Genomic DNA, 13,581 nt, shown 5'->3' on the forward strand with positions numbered 1-13,581 from the left:
GGCATCCTCGATCTCCGTGCCCAGCAAAGCAACGCAGGGAGAGAGAAGGAGATTTTTTTACGACACATCACCAAGGACCAATAAAAAAGAAAGCCAATGAAAATAAGAAAATGACATATTTATTAATATATGTTTAAAATGATTTGCTATATGGACAATATTTTGTTTAAAAATATGGGTTCTAAAATTTCTGTTAATGTGGTTGAGAAAATATATAATATGAGATATAGAGGATGAAATTTAGGGGACGTTGCTGGAGACTGAGAAGATATAAAGGACATAATTTTTTAGAGTGTGCTGTAAAGGACAGAGAATATTCCTTAGGGGATAAAATTTAGGGGACGCTGCTGGAGACAGCCTCACATTGGAAATCCTATGAAAAAATGAGCAGCGTGGCGAAACTAAGGTCACAAATGTAAAATTCCCTGCTATATATTCATTGAAAGGAGCAACCACATTGGAAATCCTATGGAAATGTATCACATGGTTCAGGGAATTTTACATTTGTGGCCTAGTGCTTCCGGAGGTCCGTCGTACGCTGAAACATAATCTGAACTGATATCCCAGTGCGCGCCTTAAACAAATCACTGCGCATTATATGATTATTATATATGCAAAGAAGTGAACAAACAACTGCTCGATCTTACAAATACAGCGCTAGCTTTGTTCGTTCATATATGCGCTTTGCAGCCTTTCTTCACTCTGAAAGCCCGGCCGGGATTATTGCTACGTATACGTACAGCAATATAATAATTAGCTAAACAATACGAGCGGAACAACGGGAGAATATACATTAAGGTAACAGCTCCTTCCCGAACAGCCCAGCAATCGCTCGGCCAGGGTCTTCCTGCGTCAGCAGGGACTCTCCTACCAAAACCTGGAACAACACACGAATGAGAACAAACCACTCTGATATATAAGACACACACCACAGTTGCTTTATTTAGGGTAAAAACTATAACGGCTCAGAAAACTTATTACCGCGAAAACACCAGCTTTTTGCACATATGCCACGTCATCGGGAGTGAACAGCCCAGACTCGCTCACAACCTGTGTAGAATTGCAACAATTATTCCGAACTACTTATATATATACCGGGAAAAAAAGCAGCTGTTTTGAAACGAATTGCAGTAAAGGATGCTTGCATGGAGTGGAGCGAGGAGGTACCTGTATTCGCTTCTCGTTAATGATGTCGCCACGCTTCTCTAACAACATGTTTGTGTTTGCAGTGTCGACTTCGAATGTCCCTGCACAACACATATATGGGTTCGTAAATAAACAAAATATAGACGCGGCGGCAGCTAGCTAGTTAGCTCTAAATAAAAGTACAGTACCCTTTTATATCCTATAATTTAAAACAGAGAGAAAAATAAAATAATATGAGGATCGATGTAACGGGGCATTTTATATTTAATTGACAGAGGGAGAATATATATTTATATATACCAAGACTGCGGTTGTTGATGCCGATGAGCTCCACACCGTCTATCTTGAGGACGCGATCCAACTCCCTCTCATCATGAACCTACGTGCAGGTAAAAAGTTCAGCATATATATATATATATATATATATATATATATATATATATATATATATATATATATATATGGTGTGTCAGGGCTCGTACGTGCAGCTAGCAGAGAGCAACCCAAGATAGGACGGGTCGAGATGATGATGACGGGTGGGCAGAATGTCTTGATGATATCAATCATCCATTCGGGCCACTGATGCATGTTCATTCTTTGTCCATATGTACTATGTGTGCATGCATGCGTGTCCATAACAAGTGAGTGTCTCATGCATGTCTTTTTTTTTTCCTTTATATTACTCTACCTACTACTAATTGCTCCACGACGCGCAACACATGGACACCTGACCCCATCTACCTCTATCCGATATTTACAGAAAACTGCTTCTCTCTCAGGCCAGACAAGATAGATTCGTCATGCTAGCTAGGCGCCATTGGGCCACTTGCCATTTGCAGCCTCTGCTACTGCTAGCTAGTAGCTAGCATGTCGTTTTGCCCCGTGCACACAAGATTAGATCGCATGCAGCGAGAATTATTACAAACCAACATCCTACTAGGAGGCCCACATGCGAGGTAGGAATCTACTGTGCAGGTTTAGAAGTCGTTTAAGACCAGATTTAGTCTACCAAGGAGTCATTAATTGGAGTAATTTTTCCATTTTTACCCTCATATAGGGTGGCAAGCAAGGTTTACAAAACCGGTAGAAACCGGCGGTAAACCGGTCGGTTTACCGAAACCGCTGGGGTGCGGTTTCGGTAAACCACCGGTTTTTCTTTCAAAATTCATTCTAAATTCAAAAATTTGAAAAAAATCATAAAACCCGAAAACCGTTATTTGAGATCGGTAAACCGCCAATTTTTGCCGAAAAATCGGATTTAATACCAAAACTGAGTATTTAGTGGTCAATTTAGGTATATTAGTGTTGTTTACTGTTATATGTTATATGTAAAGATGTTATATGTTATATGTGAAGATAAACCAATAGCTCAAGTCCAGTTTAGACATTTAGTGGTCAATTTCGATTTCATTTCCTGATCAAGATGGAATCCATAAATCAAGTAGTTTCAGTTCTTCTAATAACTATCTATCTAGACAAGACTCAATCTAGAATCCTTAGTTCCAGTTCTTCTATATGTGTTCATAAGATTTGCTGATCAGGAGAAAAGTCTAACACTTGGTTAGGTGCACATGCAATACACAAACACCGAACACACATACCAATATGTTTTTTTTGCTTTGTGGATAAATATTTATTTACCGATCTTGTTTTCTCGCTATGTATCTCATATATTTTGTATAGACCTATCACTATCGCTAACGGATTAGAACAATATCACGATCCTTCCAACATGCCTGAGTACTATCATTATGACTCGAGATAAACATGTGAGTATTGTGAAATAAGTCAACCTGCGTGTCGTTGCCTCGTTGAAGAGATGTAAAAGAACTTGTATTTGAGTATTGCGAAGTTCACTGATTGTTTGTTGCATGAGAACTGGAGTTTGTGGTTGCATATGTATGTTATATGTTATTTTGGTAAACACATGTCGTGTGGATCAATTAATATTTACTGTGCAATGTGAATTGAGCAAACTACAAATAAATCTTGTCAAAATTTTCCATTTTTTTGTAAAAAACAGCAAAACCGATTTGTTTCGCGATTAACCGGCGGTTTAGAGCGGTTTTTCGCCGGTTTTTCACCGGTTTTTGCCGGTAAACCGGTTCAAATTCAAATTGATTTGAATTGATCAAACCGGTCGGTTTTTACCGGTTTTTACCGGTTTACCGTTGGTAAACCGTTACCGGTGGGGGCGGTTTTTACATCCAGAACGGTTTTGTAAACCGTGGTGGCAAGTGGATTGAAATCAACAAAACTTCTTTAGCCGATTGGCTATTGCCAGCATCTGCTAAGTAGCAGGTCTCAGTATCGATTCTCCGTGGCTGCTTGTTTTTGCCGCGGTCTTTTTTTTTGTTCCGTGAGTTTTGGGCGCACATTTTTTCATCGTTTCGGTCTTTTTACCGTGGGTTTTTCATTGTTTCGTTGGCGCGCGTCTGTTTTTCGCGAGTTCCTGTACGCGCGGTACCGCCTGTTGGCGCGCGATGGAGGAGAAAACGAAGAGCGCTGCAATTAATCGCTGCAATTAATTAGGGGTATCAAAGGAAAGAATAGGAAGAATCGCTTGGGCGCGTGTGCCACGACTTCTTTTGGTGCAGAACGCTTCGTGGCCAGAACGACCTGTAAACCTGTACCGGAGGGAGTATATGTGTATCATGAAAAAAAGTTATATGGTCGTCACCACTATTCGATGATGCAAACATGTTTTCACCCTAGTTTTTAAAAGTTAGTTTGCACACGTATATCTCTTCTTTTATAAAAAAACGAACATGCAGTTTACCCATATATCCCCTTATATTAACACTTAAAATTTTTAGTTCAGCCCGTAAAAAAGACGTTCACACCTTTTCGCCGTTACAAATTTTCCTCAATTTTCATATAAAAGTTAGGAATATAATTGTGACATAAACCTATCCATGATTTTTTTAAAAATTAATATCCCAACGAATTTGGAAATATTTCAAACTTCACAAAAAAGTGAATTCGATATTAAAGTTTGATAATAATTTTGGGAACATTTTATATACAAATGAACTAAATCGAGGAGCATTTTGATAAACATTCTATATAAGAATGAACTAAACCGAGGAGCATTTTATATACAACAAACGCACGTTTTAATGATAATCTGCATGTTTTATATAAAATATTTTCAAAATTATAATTAAAAGGTCAATTCTACCAAAATTTAATGTCAATTCAGTTTATTTTCATTAATCTGCAACTATTTCTAAATTCTAAGTTGAAGTATTGAATTTCAGAATTTATGTCACAATTATACTCCAAACTTTACTCCCAGTATGAGGGTGAATTTGCATATAGTAGATAAAAATAGGGGGAAATGATGTAAAGATATGGATGTTTTTTTGTGGCCTGAGTCAAACATCGTTAGGAGCTGATAACGAAATAAGGATAGACTGCAAGTTCACTTAAAAAAGATAGGCATATGTGCAAACATGAAAAAAAACCGGAGGTAAAAATCCCACTACATCCTCTGTCTTATCGCTAACTAATAACTTATTGTTAAAATATATATAATGTTTCAACGTTTGACTGGATTTGTATAAAAATCCCACTACATCCCCTGTTTCCAAACGAAACAGTTGGCACTGGATCGGATGTATATAAAGGGTCAATTCTACCAAAATTTAATGTCAATTTAGTTTATTTTCATTAATCTCCAACTACTTTTAAATTCTAATTTGAAGTATTGAATTTCAGAATTTATGTCACAATTATACTCCAAACTTTACTCCCAGTATAAGGGTGAATTTGCAAATATAGTAGATAAAAGGAGGGGGAAATGATGTAAAGATATGGATGTTTTTTGTGTCCTGACTCCTGAGTCAACATCGTTAGGAGCTTATAACGGAATAAAGATAGACTGCAAGTTCACTTAAAAAAAGATAGGCATATGTGCAAACATGAAAATAAAACGGAGGTAAAAATCCCACTACATCCTCTGTCTTATCGCTAACTAATAACTTATTGTTAAAATATATATAATGTTTCAACGTTTGACTGGATTTGTATAAAAATCCCACTACATCCCCTGTTTCCAAACGAAACAGTTGGCACTGGATCGGATGTATATAAAGGGTCAATTCTACCAAAATTTAATGTCAATTTAGTTTATTTTCATTAATCTCCAACTACTTTTAAATTCTAATTTGAAGTATTGAATTTCAGAATTTATGTTACAATTATACTCCAAACTTTACTCCCAGTATAAGGGTGAATTTGCAAATATAGTAGATAAAAGGAGGGGGAAATGATGTAAAGATATGGATGTTTTTTTTGTCCTGACTCCTGAGTCAACATCGTTAGGAGCTTATAACGGAATAAAGATAGACTGCAAGTTCACTTAAAAAAAGATAGGCATATGTGCAAACATGAAAATAAAACGGAGGTAAAAATCCCACTACATCCTCTGTCTTATCGCTAACTAATAACTTATTGTTAATATATATATATATATATATATATATATATATATATATATATATATATATATATATATATATATATATATATATATATATAATGTTTCGACGTTTGACTGGATTTGTATAAAAATCCCACTACATCCTCTGTTTCCAAACGAAACGGTTGGCACTGGATCGGATGTATATAAAGAACAAGTTGACCGTGAAAAACGTGCGTAAAAAAAGAAAGAAAGAAAGAAAGAACGGCGACAGCGTAGGAAGAAGGTAATTGACCTCGACGAGAGCTGTCATCCCAAGGCTCTTGCAGACGCGGAGGAAGTAGGTGATGTCGATGTCCGGCAGCACGGCCGCGATCAGGAGGACCGCGTCCGCGCCTTTCGAGCGCGCGTAGTAGATCTGCCAGGCGTCGATGACGAACTCCTTGCAGAGCAGAGGGCACTGCACCATGCATTTTATTACCGGCCGCACACGAAAAGCGTGCGTGCAAAACTCAGGTGAGAGACAAACAAACGAAAGGCTCGGATCGGCCACACGTGACACGTGTGCAAGCATGTATATATGTCATGCTTACGTTTACACCGGAGCTGCGCACGGCCTCTAGGTTCTCAAAGCTCCCCTGGAAGTGCTTCTCGTCGGTCAGGATGCTCAGGCACGCCGCGCCGTTCTTCTCGTAGGTGCGAGCAATCTCCACCTGCATGCCAGTAACAACAGCAACCGTAATGATGATGGTTTGGAGCACAGCAGAATCCATGTCATCTCTTCCGAGAGAAAACGTACGAGATACTAACCGGGTCGAAGTGGTCCCTGAGGAGGCCCTTGCTGGGCGACGCCTTCTTGACCTCGGCGACGAGCGCGGGGACGGCGTTGCGGCGGCACGCGGCGCGCAGCGCGCCGACGAAGTCCCTGGGCGGCGGCGCGAGCGCGGCGGACGCCTTCACCTCGCACAGCGGCGTCCTGGCCTTGCGCTGGGCCACCTCCACCTCCTTGTCCCAGATGATCTGCTCCAGGATGTTGCGCGGGACGGCGCGCTCGGCGCCGGTGCCCTCGGACGGGTACCTGGGCCGGCAGCGCCGCCGGATCTGGATGCCCTGCGCCGTGGCGATGGCGTTCATGGACTTGCCGCTCTCCCACTGGATCACCTCCGCCGACCGGAACAGCGCGTCGTCCAGCAGCCTGCTGTACACGACCGCCGAGTCCTTGGTGGCGCTGCTGGTGCTGCTGCACCTGCAGCGGAAGCCTCGCCCGGTGGTGCGGGGGGCGGGCCTAGTAAAGGACGGGGAGAGGGGCAACATGACAGCGGCCGGAACGCATGTCCTCACGACGACCGAGGCGGCGGCGGACATGGACATGGACGACTCCATCTATCGGCGTGTTACGTGAGGACGGATCGGACGTGCGAGCGACGAAGAGGAAGATAATTATATTGGAGCAACAAGAGTGATGGACTCTGCTCTGCGGACTGCCGTGCCGCCATTTATAGGCGTCACGTCACTCATCAGTGGCGGAGGAGGTCCGGCGCTGCACCTGGACTCGGGGCCGGCTCGCGCAGGTGAGAGTGAGACCATGCAAGACCACACGTGATGGCCTCAGAGCTACCATTTTTTAAAATCTTTAATCCAAAATAACCATACCTATTATTTTATTTTTATTTCTAACTTTTCGGCCGGACAAACGCTTTTTCGGTACAACAAAATCACGCTACTATTTGTGCCTTAAAATTTTTATCCTTGCCATGTGACTCACGTTGTCTTTACAGTACGTTTTTGTCGCGCTAACGAAAATAGCATGACAAGGCTCAACTAGAATGAGATCTCTAATATTAGACAATACTCACTACATATAGCTTATAAAACATTGTAAACTGCACTGTTTACTGGATCAAGTTTGAAATAGAAGGTATGATATATAAGGCTAAAGATGCTAAACGGACCGCCCGCGGCCCGGGTCTAATGAAGCCCGACATGTTTTGGGCCCAGCCCGATAGGCACGGTTAGAAAATCGGGTCGGCCGTCTAAGCCCACGGGCTCGTCCCCTGTCCGAGCCCGGCCCGGTAAGCATGAAAAAAGCGGTCCAAAAACGGATTAAACGGTCCGGTTAGTACGGTTTAGTGCAAAAAGTGGGCTTGATGGGCTTAGAGGTAAACGGGTCATGCCGGGCTAGCCCATCGTGCTTAGTTTACTGTCTGGACCTGACCCGCTTATTCGTGCCGGCCCGGCCCGGGCTCGTATAAAAGCGGGTCGGACCGTGCTCGTACTGGGCTAAAAATCGTGCTTCGTGCTTTCTGTACATCTATAGATAAGGCTGCTAGAGATACCTTTATAAATTTGACCTTTTCGATTGAGATCATTAAGACACTCAACAAAAATAATATAAAGGGCTCCTTTGGCATGGTTCTTTGGACGGCTCTCGTTCTGGCTCATCGTGAAGCTCTATCAAACGGTAAAAAAACAACTTCTCATCGAGAGCCTTCCAAAAGCCAGAGCTATTTTCGTGTTGGGAGCCAGAACACCAAAAATGTGGCTTCTACCGGCTCCTCCTACATTTTACACACACCATTTAAAACAAACACAAGAGAAACTGTTTTACCAAACGAATTGCAAAACGCCTCTAACTCCTCTAGAGAAACCAAAGAGCTAAAGAAGCCAGAGCCGAAGCTGTTTATACAGGAGCGGAGCCCTACCAAAGACGCCTAATGTTTTAGTAGCATAATAATTGTGTACTAGATTATCTTAAAATCATATATTCTTGTATGGTGCCAAACAAAATTATCTTCTCTGTCTTAAAATAGTTGTCTCTATAGTTTATGTCGGTCAAACATTCTCAAGTTTGACTAGAATCATAAAAAATGTTAGCAATATATGTACTTTTACAATTAATTTATTATAAAAAATAGTTTTGAAGACCTATTTTATGATATTAATTATATATTATAAATATTGATATTTTTATATATTTTCTTAAAGTTAAAAATATTTTATTTCTCGAAAAGTAAGAACGACAACTATTTTGAAATAGAGAGAGTACTTTTTGAGACTTTTTATATGAAAATTGTAGCCAGAACTACTATTTTGAGTTTCTTGAATTAAGATGTTCTTATAATATATATTGTGTAACACCTCAAATCCACCAATTAAAACAATACATTAATAGTCATTTAAAACTTAGGAGAGAGTAAAGTAAAATTTACATCTAGTACTTGATCTCATTTATCTTTAGAGAATGATTTTTGTTTGCTCATAATTGATTGATGATTTTCACTACAGGAATCCTAATGATTCCCGTCGGCCAAAATAATTCCCATCGGCCAGGGAAAAAGCCGACGGGGATAATGTAACCCCCGTCGGCTAGACCGTAGCCGACGTGCATAATGTAACTCCCGTCGGCCAGAGCGTAGGCCGACGGGAGTTAACTTAACTCACGTCAGCCAGAGCATGGGCCGACGAGGATTACTTAACTCCCGTCGGCCAGAGCGCCGGTCGACGGGGATTAGCCTTTTATGAGCACGCGGGCAAACCCGCACGGGCTCATTTTCTGCCTTTCTTCCTGGCCGCGTCGCCGCTTCTCTGTCTCCCCTAGCCGCCGCCTCTAACCGCCGCCGCGCCGCCGCCCCTCCCCGCCGGCGTGCCATCCCGGCCGCGCCCGCCCGTCCACGCCACGCGCAGCACCGCCGCCGCCCGTCCTCGGCGCCGCGCGCCCATCCTCGGCGCCGCTGCTCGCCCGGCCGCCCGTAGCCGCCGCGCGCGCGTCCGGATGCCCCTCCCCGCCGCGCGCCCGCCCGTCCGCCGTCGTCGTGCCCGCCCTCGCTCGTCTCTGCCGTGCCCCACACTGCCCACATCGCCGCCGAGCCTCCCATCACGCCCACAAACGCCGCCGCCGCCTCTCGGAGTGTCGTCGCTGCCTCCTCGAGCGCCGCCGCCGCGCCCAAGCGCCGCCTACGCCCCTGACCGCATCTCCGAACCGACTACGACACCCACGTGAGTTAATTATGTGTGTACATGTTAATGAATGTGATTGTGAATGTTAATTATGTGTGTACATGTTTATTTTCGTCGGTTTTTTATGGCCGACGGGAGTTAACTTTCATGTGATTAGTATTAATTTAATAACACATGTGATTAGAGTGTGATTATAGTTAATTTAATATCACATGTGTGGCTTCATGTTAGGTAATTATTAATTGTATTATTATAGTAGATTTAACTTATACTATTGAATTGTTAAATTTGATGTTATTTATTGATTAGATTTAACTTATAATATTAGGATGTATGAAGGTTTCAATATTGATTAATTTGATGTTATTTATGTGTATATATAATTATTTATGTATATATATAGTTTTACTACTTACCTATAGATGTATATACGTGTGACGTGTAGAAACGTGATTGTCTCACACACACTCTTTACTCGTACACAGCCGCAATAATGGGTGATAGACGTGATTGGATGTATGAAGGTTTCAAGAAGGGTGGGTGTCACACTAGTGAATGGTTTGCCAAGACGCAAATATTTCTAGACCATGCAGCTGCTTTGTCACAAATAGATAATATTAGGTGTCCATGCAATAAATGTAGAAATATGACGAGCCACACCAAGAGGTAGGTCACACTACACCTGTGCTCACATAGTTTCATGCCAGGCTATAAGGTCTGATATCTCCACGGTGAAGATGTTGAACGAGCAACAAAAGTAGAAGTTGATGATGGTGAAGATGATGTTGATAGGATGGATCAGATGCTTGAAGATCTGCAGCCTAAACTGGCACCAGATCATCATGATTCACCTACACCGGAGGTTCAGAAGTTCTTCGACCTACTCAAAGCGTCAGAAGAGCCTCTTCACGGGCACACTGACGTGACCGTACTCGAATTCGTGACCCGGCTGATGTCAATCAAGTCCATGTTTGCATTCTCAATTAATTGTTACAAGGAGCTTGTGGATTTGATTAGCGAGGTTCTTCCTACGGGTCACAAGATGCCCAAAGACATGTACCAGTCCAAGAAATTGCTTGAAGGTCTTGGTATGGAGTATGAGAAGATTGATGTTTGCCAAGATAACTGTATGCTTTTTTGGAAGGAACATGGCAGAGAACAGAAATGCTTAAAATGTGGGAAGTCGAGGTACGTGGAGCTTGTAAATGAAGATGGGGAGAAGGTGGTGACAAAGGTTGCACATAAACAGCTTCGGTACATGCCTCTCACTCCTAGAGTGAAACGTTTGTTTCTCTCGTGGAAGACCGCTGTGCACATGAGGTGGCATAAAGATTGTACGGACAGACAAGATGGGTTAATGGTGCACCCGTCAGATGGTGATGCATGGAAGGCTCTTGACAAATTTGATCTAGATTTTGCCAGCGATGCAAGAAACGTTCGTATCGGCTTGGCAACTGATGGTTTCACACCGTTCAATATGACTGCTGCATCGTATTCATGTTGGCCTGTCATTGCCATACCGTACAACCTTCCATCTGCTCTTTGCATGAAATATGAGTTTATGTTCCTATGTCTTGTTATACCTGGGCCTGAGCATCCTGGCGTACGCCTCAATGTGATGCTTCAACCACTGATTGAAGAGTTAAAGAAGCTATGGCAAGGTGTGGAAGCCTATGACTGCTTCAAGAAGCAGAAATTCAATCTTCGTGTTGCATATCTGTTCTCGGTTCATGATTTTATGGCGTATGGTATTTTCTCTGGATGGAGCGTGCATGGTAGATTGACGTGTCCTTATTGTGCTAAAGATACAGATTGTTTTCGTCTTAGTGCTGGTGGCAAGATATGTTACTTTGATTGCCATAGATGTTTTCTACCCTTCAATCACCCCTTCAGAAGGCAGAGAAAGGAATTTAGGAAGGGCACCATTGTCACGAAGGGACCGCCCAAGCGACATAGTGGGATAGAAATTACAGAAGAGCATATGAAACTTGTCCTAGACGAGAGTGGGAAAAGGTATCAAGGTTTTGGTGAGGAGCATAACTGGACTCACATATGTGGCTTGTGGGAGCTTCCTTATGCTAAGTCATTGATTTTGATGCACAACATCGACGTCATGCATCAAGAGAGTAACTTTTGCCAAGCCCTCATAAATACATGCATGGATTTCCCTGATAAAACGAAAGACAATGACAAGGCACGCATAAACTTAGCAGTGATATGTGATCGTCCAACCCAAGTGCTTAGAGAAAACGGAGGCAAACCAAAAGCTGACTATTGTCTGAAATCTAAGCAACGGAAAGAAGTGATGAAGTGGATGAAGGATATTAAATTCCCCGATGGTTATGCCGCTGGTTTTAGAAGATCTGTGAACTTGAAGACAATGAAGATGAATGGACTGAAGAGCCATGACTTCCACATAATTATGGAGAGGCTCATGCCTGTAATGTTTCTTGGGTACATTTCCGAAGCTGTGTGGAAAACGTTAGCTGAAGTTAGCTATTTCTACAGACAGTTGTGTGATAAAGAATCAGAAGAGATGTGATGGAACAGCTGGAGAAAGAGGCACCGGTGCTTTTGTGCAAATTGGAAAAAATATTTCCACCGGGTTTCTTCAATCCTATGCAGCATCTCTTTATACATCTTCCATATGAGGCTAAGGTCGGTGGTCTTGTTCAGTATAGGTGGATGTTTCATATAGAAAGAGCATTAAAGAAGCTTAGAGCAATGGTGGGCAATAAGGCAAGAGTTGAAGGATGTATTGCGAAACAATTTAAACTAAAGGAGGTAGCACACTTCACAAGTTGTTACTTTGCAGAAGAACATAATGTATTTGCTCGAAAGAAAAGGTACCATGATGATGAACGAGAGATGCCTCCGTGTAGTGATCTTTCGATTTTTCAGACAAACGACAAAGCCGTTGGTCCACCCAAGGCATATCACCTCAGTATGGAAGAACGAAAGTCTGCTTTACTGTACATGTTCACGAATATGCCTGAGGTGGAGAAATACTTTGTGTAAGACTTATTTTCTTAAACTGTTCATATGTGAATTAGTTTATGTTATCAAATATCTCATGTCATACAATAATATTTGACAGCGAGTTTGATGAACAAAACATGAGGTGTCTCGGTAGGCCAACAGCGAGAGACATAGACACATTGCGACACGATGGTATGCATGGGCGACCTAATTTCATTATGTGGCTTCGGGACCGTGTAAGTCTTAATTATGTCGCTCCGAGAGCTAATTTCAGTTAACTAATATTACAGAATTTGCTAATGCTTTGTGGCATAATTGACAGTTTGGGGAGGAAATGAATTTGAATGATGACTTACGCCAGTTATCTATTGGAAGCGTAACCGCCAAAAGCTATGGATGTTACGACGTCAATGGATATCGCTTTCGTTCAAGCATTTTCGAATCAAGTCATCCTATGGCCACCACTCAAAATAGTGGAGTCGTTACTAGGGCAACCGACATGGAAGGACACAAAGCTTGCTATTACAAGAAAATCAAAAATATAATCGAGATTACATTTGCTGGAAATAAGCCTTTAGCGCTAGTTTTCTTTGAGTGTAATGGTATGACCCGAAGTATTATAGGACCAAATTTGGGATGACATAGATCCAACCGGAAAAATTGCTTCAAGGATACGACACGTATATCCTTGCCCATCAAGCAGACCAAGTTTATTTCTCGACATATCCATGCAAAAAGTTGTCTAAATGGAGGGTTGTGTACAATGTAAATCCCCGTGAACGCCTATACACTCCTGGTGAGGACGAATATCAAATTGGTCACCTTGAGCAGGTTGATGAGGTGTTTCAAGAAGAAGAGTTGCCAACTAGTTTTCATATTGATCCTGCACCGACATTAGATTCACTAGTTGCAGACGTTAATGACTTAACTTTTCCCGAGAGACGGAGAAGACAACCTGTTAGGAGAAAAGTTACATGGCGACCTCTGCATAGAAGAGAACAAATAGATCCTGATTTTGATGATATTTAACAAGTAAAGTTGTTTTGTTATTTCATTTGTTTCTATTTTTAAGTATT

At 42.0% G+C, this 13,581-nt stretch overlaps 1 protein-coding gene across 1 annotated transcript; it reads right to left on the reverse strand.

Moving 5' to 3' along the window:
• Positions 1-577: 577 nt before the first annotated feature.
• Positions 578-7,008, reverse strand: LOC100286258 (indole-3-glycerol phosphate synthase). The gene is made up of 7 exons (NM_001175398.1): positions 6,380-7,008; positions 6,163-6,282; positions 5,865-6,029; positions 1,447-1,525; positions 1,168-1,247; positions 982-1,050; positions 578-877 (listed from the first exon to the last, which is right to left on the reverse strand). Exons 1-7 carry the CDS (start codon positions 6,950-6,952, stop codon positions 794-796), a joined length of 1,170 nt encoding a protein of 389 aa, NP_001168869.1. The 5' UTR covers positions 6,953-7,008; the 3' UTR covers positions 578-793.
• Between the last annotated feature and the right edge of the window lie 6,573 nt (positions 7,009-13,581).

The sequence above is a fragment of the Zea mays genome, chromosome 7 (genome assembly GCF_902167145.1).
Source record: "Zea mays cultivar B73 chromosome 7, Zm-B73-REFERENCE-NAM-5.0, whole genome shotgun sequence".
Classification (NCBI taxonomy): domain Eukaryota; kingdom Viridiplantae; phylum Streptophyta; class Magnoliopsida; order Poales; family Poaceae; genus Zea; species Zea mays.